Below are 14,070 nucleotides of genomic sequence, written 5' to 3'. Positions count from 1 at the left end.
CCAAACATTTGGATATAAATTGCTTGTTATTCTTTCATATCTCGTGTCGGTCGTATTGTAAATTAAATCGAATGGCCCTGCGTATATTTCGTTTACCACAAGAAATCTGTGAGGTTATGATAACTTAACTTACAATAAACCGGCGAGAATTTTCCATGTCTATATTTTACTGACAAGACCCATATCAAATTTATCATTACATAGCTTTGGATCCATACTTTCATTTTATGAAAGACAATTGATAGGGAAGAACAGCATCGAAAATGTCCAACCCTTACAATTCACATCATCTACAAAATATGCATGCTCCACGCAAGGAACCGTTTACAAAGAGCATATATTAGACTTATTTGTGTCTTTAAGCCCCAAAAAAGGTCAAAAAATTTTGTCGCCTCGCTCTGCTCAGCGGTTTTTAAAACTCCGCCCCCTTCCAAAATCCTTGATCCTCCCTGACATAGACCAAGAGGAGTGACACAAGCTCTTTAGGGCCTCTTGTTTTATTCTTTTACTTATGTCGGCTGTTTCATTGTCTGTGGTATCTATGTCCGCTCCAAGATATGCACAGGTGTCTACCATCTCTATTTCTCTGTTGTCCTATGTAATAGACTGGATGATGTTTGCCTTTTCGCTCATTATTTTACTTTTTTTGTTGTTTATAAGTTGTTTTACCAATCTTTTGTATATCATCAATTTTGGCTTGCAATTGTGTTCTTGTTGCTGACAGGAGGGCAACACCATCTGCAAAATCAAGATCTTTTAATACCTCTGTTGACTACTCTAAGGTGACTTCTGGATATATGGATTGATGTTTGAACAATATGTTTAAAGGTGCTGCCCAATTGATATTTGTCACATATTTTTAGAATTATGCCTTCAATATATTATGACCCACCAAAAAAGAATGCCAATTAAATGTTAAAAAATGAAAAATTGCTGAGGGCTTCAACTTTTTGAAAAATATGGATTTTACTTTCAGAAAAATATAACACGGTTCTCAAGAGGAAGAGCGGACACAATTTGTCAAGAACAACGAACAGATGGACAGAATGACCTAGGATGCATACATAATGACACATTCTCTGGTGTTGGTTAATATATATGTTAAGTTGAAAATGTTTGTCAGGTATAAAGTATGAAATAATAACAGCTGCCCTCTCAAAATATAGTGTGGATCAACTTTGTTAGCGATGGACAAACCAACAGACAGACCTTTGACCTAGGAAGTTGTACATACATCATGACACACCTTCTGGTTTTGGTTAATAAACATGTTAAGTATTAAGTATAAAATCATAACGGTTATCTAGATATGGAGCGGACACGATCTTCACCTCAGGACACAGGGTTGTCAACTGAAACCAAAGTTTTTGACCTTGACCTTTGACCTAGGCAGTTGTACATACATCATGACACATCCTCTGGTGTTGGTTAAAATGGATGTCAAGTATAAACTTTGAAATCATAACGGTTGTCAAGATATAGAGCGGACACGATCTTCACCACTGGACACACAGTTGTCAACTGAAACCAAAGTTTTTTTACCTTGACCTTTGACCTGGAAGTTGTACATACATCATGTCATGTCATCAAGTATGAAATCATAATGGTTCTCTAGATATGGAGCGGACACAAAGTTAAAGTGTTACGGACGGACGGAAAAACAGACTGATCACTATAGGGCGACCCGCCTAAAGGCGGGGCCCTAACAAAGGACAAATTCCTTTTTAATGGCAAAGGTTCACATAAATGGATCAAATTCCACTTTGAACATACACAACACCCTAGACAGTTTAAAGGCTCTGACAAAATGTGATTGCCATTTTCTTTCCCACCAACATTCCTGCATACTATAAGAGGGGAAATGTAACAATGAAATTTCAGGGAATGTGTCTAAAGTTTGATGTGGCCTAAATAGATAAATCTGCATAAAGATAACCTAGTCACAGAAATATCTCGTTATCGACAAAAATTTTCAAGTAATTGATGACAACATTATAAACTGGTGAAGAAAGGCTCACTCAATAAAATGTTTACAAACTTTATTAAAACAATAGATATCATAAAACATGACTACATATCTCTGAAATCACACCTTCATGATGCTACCCGATTCCTTGCAGAACTGTTACCCAATTCCTTGCAGAACTGAAGTATTGTAGACAGATTATTTAGAAAACAAACTGATTATCAAAACTACAAAACTTCAGAGACATTATATAAAACAAGAGTTATTATTATGTGAAACTTGACCAAATTCATATTATTGCTGAATTATCATTCCTTGTGTATACATCAATTAGTAAAACCTAACAGTAGCACTTTAATCTGAACACATGATTTCTATTCAAAACAAGTATTTTTTAGCACTTAACAGATTCCAGTATCAATCTTTTGAGACATACATTGTGTGAGAACATTCTGTTACCACTTCTCAACAGCCTAATAACAATGCCTAATAAGGATGTGTCGTCTGCCATGACTCTACTTCCTTATATGGACGTGTCAACTGCTGTGACATGTACATGTAACAGTGTCACTCATTTACAACTATCCTAATATCAAATAGATCACAGAAAAATAAGAAAATAAGCTCAGAAATCGTCATTATTACATGTATGATGTTGCTAAATAAGGAAAATATCTAAAGAAGATATGTCAGTGAAAGGCATCATGGGTAGTGATTTAAATGTCCATCTCAAACTGTGGCTGGTCTTCATGTGCTTCTAAAAAATAAATTAACATGTTTCAAAAAAGGTACATGTTTTAGTGATATAAATTATAATTGTTTTTAACTACTTAAAAAGTGATGCCATACTGTTTTCTGTTTCTCTGTAGAACTTTTACATTAACTTTGTCTGCAGCTCTGTGTTGGGTTATGATAGTGGCTATATATATATACACTACAGTTATAATATTAATAATTAATGTACATACATGTACTATGAAAATGAGGTCAAGGTCAGATCAACCAAACCAGACAGACATATACACCTTACATTCAATCTATGCAACAAATATAGTTCACCTATTGTTTATAATATATTAGAAACAAACTTAGATTGGAAATAAATAGCAGCTTAAGAATATTTCTCCACAGTATTTATTTCATGATTGATGTCGGCTTCAACAAGTTACATCATGGTAGATTCTTTGTTGTCAATGTTAAAATATGATATTGTTTATGTGTTGTTTATTAACAATCCTATTGTTTGGATTCTATAGTGCAAAAGGCTATATTTTAGTGAGATATCATTTTATAGTTTGACAAACTCATGAACTAACTTCAGTGGGAAAAAGTATAAATTGATAGTTATATTAACATTCTGTACACTGTTTTAAAAGTACTGTGAATTGAACACTGTACAATTTTTACAGTTAAGTTGTTTTAATGTTCAGAATGCATTTCAGTATAGTTTAGTTACTGAAATTGTTAAAATAAATGTCTGTATACTATAGTTTATTTACTGCACTGTAAGTATCATGCTAATGTGTCACTGCAACAGGATTCACTGTAACACCTTTTAATAACATGAACTAAACAATTTGAATGACTGTTCTAGTAAGTTACTCATGATCAACAAGGAAGATTTTCACTGAATAACCTTGTGTGTGTATATTGTATAGTGCAACCAATGTATATCTACAACCCTGAGGACTATCAGTATTTACTATTATATATATAGTAAATATATCAATATAACAGGGGTTGTTGCTCATTTTGTCAAAACAAGTTAATTTTGGTGACCTGTAATGTATGTTCACATCTTTTGTCAATTGTTCTTTTATACACTGCATGTTTGTCTCATTGGAAATCATATCACATCTCCTAATTTCTATTATATATTTAATATATAAAATTCTGTTCCTAAACTAATTAAGATTCATCACAGTTTCTATGATATAAAATTAAGCAAACAAATATCCAAATTACATGGTTATATTAAATTTTAAGAGGTATTTTAATCTCTATTTTCTAATAATAACAGTTCTACACAATTACTTTGTGAAGAAAATATTTCAGACAAATTCTTCAATTCATCTTTTATTTAGGATGTACTTACTATCTTTTTTCTGAACTGGGATATTTTCTGTGCCATTTTCTTTAGGGACATCAACCTCCCCAGGACAAGTAACCCCTGGAATCTTTGCCATATTTGGTGGAGGACTTCTAGTTAGCGGGGAGTTCCTACACTGCATCAAGAAATTCCTCTCGTAAAAAATCTTTGTTCCTAAAAAATAACATTTCAACTTAATAATTCATAGGTCATGTACTATTGTGTACACACAGCATAAAAACTCTTAGAAGAAAAACAAAGAATGAACATTTTGTTATTCTCCTAGACTTGTACCTACAAATGCACTTACCAAGCAATTGTTGGTCATAATATAATTTGTAATTTTTCAGCATTGCTTATACAGACAAAAACCAGTGTGTTCATTATTATGTAAATAAACAGTGAAAAAATAAAAGAAATTTAATTACAGATTTCTGAATGTCATTTAGTCTAACAAAATTTATCTATTGATTAGTCAATTCTTCTCAAGAGCTAGTGAAGTACTGTAAGCCTTGGCCAGTTAAGAGGTCTTCACCGCAAGGATACATGTACAAAATTACGTGTTTCCTACAAGTCGGTCAATGACATGTACAGTATAATGTATAATCATGTACATTTGTTCATAAACAACAACATTGCATACACTGTCAATTTGTTATTCAACATCAGAAAATGTGAAATTGAAAACATGCCTGATAAAATACATGTATGACAAAATTTCTTTAAGTATAAATGTTTATTTCTGCTTTATTTATTTTCTATTGTTCAAATCAATGAATGATATAACAGTAAAATGACTCATGAGAAATAACAGATGTTAACACTATACCAAATTTCATACTCAAGGATGAACCTGAATAATATTAAACAGTTTGTATTCATGTTAACTCATCGGTCCACTACCATGACTACTACAATTCAATAATTGTCATATCAGAACTATAGAGAAAAAAACACTAATCACCTTGCTCTGGTTTAAATCCATGTATTAATATATTGACGTATTAAATTTATATTAAGATCCATTTTGTTACAACTTGTGATCAATTTTATTTGGCAATCGCCAATGGCAGTCAGCAGGGTTAAAGAACATCAGTTGTTCGACCTGTTAGTCAAATGCGTTTTGTGTAAATATACTTTTTCACTCTTTTGGTCTTTTGGAAAATGTTGTTTGTGCTGTTTTTAGACCCTTCTACAACGAAATTTGTTTGACATGCACACGTATAAAAATTGCGTTTTTTATCCAACGCAGTCATAGGTTTGAACGTAGTTTTCAATTTAGACTCGTATATATAATATATATATATATATATACAAAGCAGATCAGGTCAATGACTCCTGTTTTAATTAATCAATAAGGACAAGTGCTGCAGTTTGTTATTTAAGAAATGATAACATATCTACTGTACAATTACATAAGGTACATGTACATGTAGCATTATGTAATTACTCAATAGCAGGAACAGATAAATACTCAGTTTAATATACATGTTTATTTACAATTCACACCTGAAAGACTTATGACCAAATTGATGCATCATTATGGTGTACATGTGTACCCACAATACAATGATTGACCTATATATATTAAATTAATAGGTCAATCTATTATTAGTTGAACAGAGTTCAATAAGCAAGTTTGAGGGGTTGAAATTATTGCATCATAACTATTTAATTTTGTGACAAAAGCAAAGTACATGTATCAGATAGTATGTTTACTCAAATTACTGTTACTGTAATTTCATGTACATGTATGTACTGAGTGTATGTACTAAATTTAACAGGTTTAATCTATTCTATAAACACAAAACCTACGTGTATATGGGTGTGCATAGCATTTGGTTATTAATAAAAAGGTCTCTACACTGCAAAATTATTCTGAAAAAGCAAAGCTCTTAAATTTTACATGCAAAACATGTATAGATGTATATAAGAAATGTACTATACAAATCCTTGATGTATTAAATATTATTGTTGACTTTTTTTATATACACAACTTGTTGCCACTGTGTGTATGTACTCTAGGGATAATCATATTCAAATGTTAACTAAACAAACAAAAACAAACTTCACGTTGGCCTGTTTATGAGGCAGAGTTACTGTGACCTAAATCATGAATGACATAATATGGGTCACATGGCTGCAAAAACATTAGTAAGACGCCATTTTGAAATAAACATGCTTGTTTACAAACAACAAAATCTGCATACTGTAACAGAACTTAAATAACTATTCAAGACATGCATTTGCAAATATTATCATAAAATGTAAATAAATAAAACAATAAGAGAAGACATGCGCTCACCTCCTGGAGTTGTAGAAAATAACGAACCGCCTGGTGTCGTACTGTAATCATTTGGGAGCTGGGATAAATCGTTTAACACTACTCGTCTGGGAATACTCTGTCCTTTAACATGTTGTTGAGGAGACCCAGATTTTGACATATTAAGATTAATTAACGAAAAGTGTTTAAAAATACGTCCAAGCCTTTTCTCCTTCACTTCTGTCTGTCTGTAGAATGTTGTACTCTCGTTCACCTCCGACCAAAACACAAACAAGTCACATGGCAAGTTGACCTCGTAATTTCCGCCAAACCTACGAAAGTAAACGAAGTGGTCATCTTCCTTGTTTACGTTGTATAGTTCGTGAGGCGGTGGAATTTAAAATAGTTTAATTTCAAAATACTGAGATTATAAAAATGAAAATGAAATTGTATTGAATGATTTTTTATATGTCTTTCATAAAAATAAAAGCACATGTCTAGTCCCAATTACTTACACAAAATTAAAAAAAAAGAACATTAGTACACAAAGTATTTCAATGATTACATTGTTATTTTGTTGATCCCTTGTAGAACTTGAGTTATCATGTTATATGTATGACAGTATGACAGTTATTGTCCTTGAAAGACTATATTTGTATCAAATTTTATGATTTTCATTCCAAAAACTATGACAGAAAAACAGAACCTACAACGACACAATATGTTATCCAAAGTTAGACCATTTATGAGGGGGGGCAAGGGGTTTAACTGTTATGCTGTTATGGGGCATTTTAATTCTTTGTTATCTGTTATTTAGAAAATATATTTACTGTTAGCTGTTATTGACTTATTTTTTGTTAGCTGTTATAGGACTATTTTCTATTTTGTTATATGTTATTGTGAGAATCTATTTGTTGTTAACTGTTATTGAAAATTGGAATATTAGCATTTTGACAGCCAATCTTCCGCATGTTCCTTAGAAATTGAAGATAATTGAAAATTGTGATTTGAATGGATAATAATCTCATTGGCACGCTTACCACATCTTCTTACAATGTATCTCTAATGGGGTCTTTCTATTGGTAATTTCGTGTGGCCCTGTATTTGCAGAAGAATTTCAGAAACATAAATCACATAAACATATTAAAACCAATTGGACCCAGGACAATTCCAGTATATATTATTTTTATCCTTTGTAATAAATTCCGTTGTCTGTGAACATGTAGCATTTTGTACAAATTATAATTCACTTATTACTTGAACAATAATTTATAATATGGATTTTGTTTGAGAAAAAGCATTGGTACAAACTATAGTTTCTTTTATTCAATGACCACATAATAATCTATGTTGTACTATTACACCACTGTCCCTGATTAGGGGAGGATTGGACACCAACTAGAATGCTAAAGTTAACGCAGTCACATTCTGTATGTGCTTACTTCCAAGTCAGGAACCGGGATTCAGTGGTTGTAGTTTGTTCCTGTGTTACTAAGTTTCTCGTTTCACTTTTTTGTGGATAAATTAGGCAGTTAGTTTTCTCTTTTGCATTGTTTTACATTACTAAGTGGTATGGGTTTGAATTATGGCTTTGGGAATTATACAATATCTTTTTCTTTAAGCATTAATATTATAAGTGCTATTCCTTCTCTTCTCATTTACATGAAAGAGAAACCTGACCACCATATTTTTAAAAGTTTTTTAACTGCTTCACATGGCGAAAATTGGAGCTCAGAAACCATTGATGCAAATAAAGATGTGTCTTCAGTTTAATTTTTCGACAAATACCCTTTTAAAAATCCTACAGCTTCTCCAATGCTGTACCCAAATGTTCCGTATTCTATAATTTCACATAAAGATGCATGTTTGGTGTTTCACTTGGTGTCATTCAAATTTTCACTAGGTCCAATTTCTATTATACTATCGGAATTGTCACTCGAGTCAATTTCTTTTATCAGAATAACCATAACTGGCATGCGTGTGTCAGTTACATGTCCTGTCTCCAATGATCTGGGTATTTTTGTATTTTATAAGTAAGTTTTATCATAAGGTCATTAAATAAAAAAAGTATACTGTGCATCAATGTTTTTTTAATACTTGTAAAGTATATATATTGCTTTTCAGAAATAAAAAAATCTAAATATCAAAATTGATAATAAAGTGTCACTGGCTGCACTACTTACACGTATTAAATAAAAAAAACTTAATTCATTAAAAATTGATTCCTCAAATGCCTAAGATTAAAAATATCCCTACATCAAAAACAGAAACTAGTAATTTCGTTCAGAAAAAATCAACATCCATACTATAGGTTCTTGTACAAGTTACGAAAAAAAAATCAACCAAGGTAGAACTGCCTATTGTTTACACAAATTACAATTTTCTAGGTCCATACCACAAGTTATATACCAAGATCTACGATTCATCTACTGGATTGGTCCTTGACAGATTTATTTTCATATTTCATTTACTGTTATCTGTTATTGTCCCTTTTCAATTCCTTGTTATCTGTTTTTCACCAAATCAATTCACTGTTTTGCTGTTATGGGGACCCCCCTTGCCCCCCCCTCATTTATTAAATGAGTCAGAGACATATTTATATGTCTCTGAATGAGTCAAGTATAAACATGACCGAAAATATTAAAATTAAAATTGATTATTTCTGAGACTGTTATAACACAGCGATATACAGGTAGTCTCAGTTTATTAAAAAAAGAAGGTATAAAATGATATGATTTTTTTAATGAATTTCATTAGGTTTTGCAGAAATTTTGATAGATAGAGATGATATTATAAAATCATGTTTTACAAACACGTAAACGTATTAATATACATGATTAAAAATAGCAAAATAATCATTGGTGCAAAATCTACACACACAAAATAAAAACGTATTTAGATATTATTCTACGGTTTTGTACATTTCATGAGCAGAGGATTATTAAATATAATTGAGTCATAATTAAATACGAACTTTTAACTCCATCAAATATTATACTTTTCATATGTTTTAAGAAAATAAACCAAAAATTGACAAAGATTAATTTTGGCGGAGTTATCTCCCTTTTCCAATATTATTTCCATAGGAAATTTAAAATGCTGATTTTGAGTTTTCCGCCAGTTAGAATTTTATGGAACTTCTGTATATATCATTTGTTCTATAGGTTAGAACTAAAATATTTTCTGTTGCAATTAGATTGAGGTTTAAACTTAGTTTGGGGTGGCTGTACTATAAGTGCGACTTTATTCCATTTCCTAGTGAACCTCACTGATCCTCAATTTGTAAGCAGATTTAATAGAGGACTTATTTATTTCGCATTTTCGTAACCCCACATAATGTCATCACCTTAGATGACGACATGTAAACAGATACGCAAATCAGTGGTCCGTTTTATAGTATAAGTTTTACTTGTCAATGATATGATAAATATTTAGACCTTGCATATAATAGTCTGACATTACGCGTGTGCCCCGAGCAAATAACAATATAAATATCAAAAACGATATTTGAACCAACAAATGGAAGTTTTTAACGACATTGACTGGCTATACAGCCCTTGCAATTGCACGGTCGGTATATTTGAACCTTTAAATGGTATAACATATTGTAAGGTAACATTTGATTGGTTCAAATTCTTAAATTACGCAAAGCCTCCTTGGTCTAATGCTCATTCATGATTCAGAGATATTTTTTTATCGGATTTATACATATTTAATTTTGATTATCACTATACGACCAGAGACATATATACTCTGTAATATGTTTGCTTAAATTACCGGAGAATACAGGATTTTCCCCCTGGAGAAAAATCTCAATTTGAAAAAATGGCTTAAAATTATTCCCAAGCAGTGCAGTCTCAGTAGTATAAATTGGATATGAATACAAACGGAAAAACACTCATTTCAAATGAGGGTTTACCTCTTGAAAAGGGGTCTGCAAATTGAAGTTCCAGTCAAATTCATGGTTTATTATAAATTTCCTAATTTGATCAAAATGACGCATATTTTCCCAATAAAAAAAGTAGAGGTAGTTTTGAAAAAAGCCAACAATATCACTGCATGGTCTCTGATACTTAAAACTGAGTAATAAATAAAGAACACCAAGGATGACTAAAGGGTGTAAAACATGTGGTCAATTTTCTTCCGACATCCAATAAAAACATTCCGACCAAAAATGAGCGTCCGTTTTGGCTGTACATTTTGGTTAAACTATATACAGTAAAGGTTTCATCAGAGACATATATACACATATGTGTATATATGTCTCTGGTTTCATTTATATAATATGTTTGTTTGAAATAGATATTCACGGAAATTTTCTCGCCGAGAATATTATAAGTAGATCTAAGTGTTATAGATCTAGTAGTCTCAGGTTCTGGGAAACAGTCAAGAGTACATGTTAATTTGACTGCAAGCCAGCTCCATTTTAATATTTTTCTAGGTAAAATGATTTTTTTAACCATAGTGGTCTGTATAGGTTTGCAAGTGTAATTGCTTGAATGATGTCTTGTTATTATGTCGGATAGAACACGGTTAGTTAATCTGTCTGGTATATGCCACAAAATAGTGTATATTTTTGTAGAGGAAGACAATGCGCTTTCTCATTCGCATTTTCTAAAGCATTTTGTTGCCTGGGCTGGTGTCATGTTATTTGTTGCATATGTACCAATTTGTATTTTAAAAAACCTAATTTTTGTTTTAATTGCATTTTTTCTTCATCTCTGGTTTAGATGGTAGAATGAGCAAACATCTGATTTTTATTTGTAACTATCCACTAATCATTTACACCGTTTAAATCATCTTTTGTTGTTCTTAGAAATAGTGATTCATTTAATGATTATAATAACCTGAAAAGTTTATCGATCTTTTAACATTTCGAATAATGGATATTAAAGGGACATTCAAACTCTCAAGACGTATATAAACACATTGCCTAAAAAAACAACTAAACCCAACATGCAGACCGTAACAACAGAATACAAAACACACCAAAAAACCGGAAGACTGAGCAACAAACTCCACCAAAGAACAAGCCCGGTGCTGAATCTAATTCGGTAGGTCACATTCGTGGAAAAGGAGGACAAGATTGGGGGAGCATTTCCGACGTCAAACCTTGATTGCGACGACATAGATCAGATTCACTAAACATCAAAACTGGTGAATCTAGCCTTCCTTATGAGATGTAATCATCTACCAAGAAACAAGAGAATCATGATAGGAAACACAAGTCATGGACTATCGTATCAACTTGGAGATATAAACTACACATACATGCGCTGCGCAGTGGAATGTTGCTACACAGAAATGGAAACTTTACAACTGGGAATCTGAAATCATTACTTTTGCTGTAATGTCCTTCAATGTCAATATCTAAATGCAAGTCAAGATATGTGGCAGACTTAACTGTAACTATTGTATCATATAGTTCGGTGAGATAGATGCGTTCACCATAGTCGATCAATCTTTTAATTATTTAGTGAGAGGAAACCATTTATATAGCAGAAAGTAAGTCGAAGAATAATAGTATCTAAGTTCGTGTATGAAGTCAGCCACATATGAATTAAAGAAAAAGTCGACAGAAGAGGAGCACAGTTAGATTCCATGGGAAAGCCGATTGGTTATTGAAAACAAGCGTCTTCCAGATGTAAAACACATGATGTCAATAAAAAAAATCAAGTTTCTTCAGATTGTAAGTTTTAGATAGGGGCTAGGATGACAAATTTTGTCCTGCCTTTTTTTTAGCTGTAATCTCTGTCCTGCCTTTTTATTTTTCACTCTGTTCGGTCCTACCTTTTTTTTTTTAGTTTATCCTGAATTTTTTTTACCTAAATTGTCGTCCTGACTTTTTTTTACAAGTGTCTCATCCTCATACCTATTATCAACCAGGAATTTCTCCTTGGTCATTGTCTTGTCAGTATATGTTGAGTGTCCAAGTGAATTGTCAATATACCTAACTAATTTATCAAGCAGTTTGTGTAATGTGATTTACACAGAAAAACGATGTTTGTTGGTACTTTAATTGCAGGGACAACAATATATTTGTCATAGAGGTAGAACATTTGCTTTGCAAGATTTGTGAAACCAAACATGGCATGAATGTTCCTTATGAGGTGCTGACCAAGTGTTGTTACTTTGTAACCGATCCATCATCCAAGAAGGCCGCCAGCGGGGGACTTAGTTTAACATAGGAACCTATGGGAAATGCATACAAATTACTTCTTTTAGAGAACCACTCAAGGGAATGAAATCAAGCATAGATTGAATGTTCCTTATGAGGTTCTGACCAAGTGTTGTTACTTTGTAGCCGATCCATCATCCAAGATGGCCGCCAGCGGGGGACTTAGTTTAACATAGGACCCTATGGGAAATGCATACAAATGACTTCTTTTAGAGAACCACTCAATGGAATGTAACCAAACATGGCATGAATGTTCCTTATGATGTGCTGATCAAGTGTTGTTACTTTGTTGCCGATCCATCATCAAAGATGGCCCCCAGCAGGGAACTTAGTTTAACATAGGACCCTATGGGAAAAGAGAACCACTGAATGGAATGAAACCAAACATAGCATGAATGTTCCTTATGAGGTGCTGACCAAGTGTTGTTACTTTGTAGCCGATCCATTATCCAAGATGGCCGCCAGCGTTGGACTTAGTTTAACATAGGACCCTATGGGAAATGCATACAAATGACTTCTTTTAGAGAACCACTGAATGGAATGAAATCAAACATGGCATGAATGTTCCTTATGAGGTTCTGACCAAGTGTTGTTACTCTGTAGCCAATCCATCATCCAAGATGGCCGCCAGTGGGGACTTTTGAATGAAATCAAACATAGCCTGAATGTTCCTTTCCTTATGAGGTTGTGTTGTTACTTATAATTTTTATATGATTTCAAAAACCAATGTAGAATCAGGTGAGCGATACAGGCTCTTAAGAGCATCTAGTTATTACTTTTGTTGCATGAATATAATTCAGTCAATGTTGATACTCAATTCATACAACACTTCTGTTTCAGAATGTGTCCCAAGTACACAGATGCCACATTCGCACTATCATTTTCTATGTTCAGTGGACCGTGCAAATAAGATAAAATCTCTAATTTGGCATTAAAATTAGAAAGATCATACCATAGGAAACATGTTTACTAAGTTTCAAGTTGATCGGACTTCAAATTCATCAAAAACTACCTTGACCAAAAACTTTAACCTAAAGCGGGAGAGACAGACCAATGGATGAAGGATGGACGAACGGATGAACAAACCGATGAATGGAGGCAGACCAGAAAACATAATGTCCACAAATGGGGCATAAATATTTAGAACAAATTTACATTAGTCCATGCTTATTATTCCCTTTTTTTTTTAGAAATGGATGCTTTTAACATATTTTATTTGCTCATTTTTAAAAGATGACTTTTTGTTAATGTCGCATGACAATGTTTCTGCAGATTTTTTTTTTTTGGTGAATGGTTTATCTGTTTATAAATACTGTGAATGTTTTGTGTACAACTAAACATGTTTACCTATGTTGAAAGACAGATAAAGTGTCAAATCATAAAATTGCAAATAGTTTAGTCTCAAAGAAAACTAGTAAGATTTCAACAGCTATTTTTGTTGAATAGGTGTAATTTGGGAACTGTGATGTTATATATCTGGAGTAAAATGGAATTACAGCAATTTTCTTAAATACTGAACTTTATATATCTGAATAGTTAAAGATCATCAACTGTATATATTCAAGATAAATCTA

General features: G+C 32.5%; 1 protein-coding gene across 2 annotated transcripts; it reads right to left on the bottom strand.

Annotated features, from left to right (window-relative positions):
* Positions 1-2,022: 2,022 nt before the first annotated feature.
* Positions 2,023-6,649, bottom strand: LOC134725661 (eukaryotic translation initiation factor 4E-binding protein 1-like). 2 transcript variants are annotated; one of them, XM_063589672.1, is made up of 3 exons: positions 6,361-6,649; positions 4,062-4,229; positions 2,023-2,723 (listed from the first exon to the last, which is right to left on the bottom strand). In XM_063589672.1, the coding sequence occupies exons 1-3, from the start codon at positions 6,497-6,499 to the stop codon at positions 2,683-2,685; spliced, it is 348 nt and encodes a 115-aa protein (XP_063445742.1). In that variant the 5' UTR covers positions 6,500-6,649; the 3' UTR covers positions 2,023-2,682. The 2 variants fall into 2 exon arrangements, with proteins under 2 accessions (XP_063445742.1, XP_063445743.1); XM_063589673.1 differs by having other exon boundaries at positions 2,023-2,720.
* Between the last annotated feature and the right edge of the window lie 7,421 nt (positions 6,650-14,070).

The sequence above is a fragment of the Mytilus trossulus genome, chromosome 7 (assembly GCF_036588685.1).
Source record: "Mytilus trossulus isolate FHL-02 chromosome 7, PNRI_Mtr1.1.1.hap1, whole genome shotgun sequence".
NCBI classification, from domain to species: Eukaryota; Metazoa; Mollusca; class Bivalvia; order Mytilida; family Mytilidae; genus Mytilus; species Mytilus trossulus.
The sequence above is the reverse complement of the archived record's forward strand: the minus strand, read 5'-3'. Positions and strand labels throughout refer to the sequence as shown.

Coding starts and splice junctions, on each gene's coding strand:
- LOC134725661 (XM_063589672.1), bottom strand. CDS start 6,499: ATGTCAAAATCTGGGTCTCCTCAACAACATGTTAAAGGACAGAGTATT. Junction 4,230..6,360: donor ATTTTCTACAACTCCAGGAG/GTGAGCGCATGT, acceptor GTTATTTTTTAG/GAACAAAGATTTTTTACGAG. Junction 2,724..4,061: donor CCCAGTTCAGAAAAAAGATA/GTAAGTACATCC, acceptor TTTATTTTTTAG/AAGCACATGAAGACCAGCCA.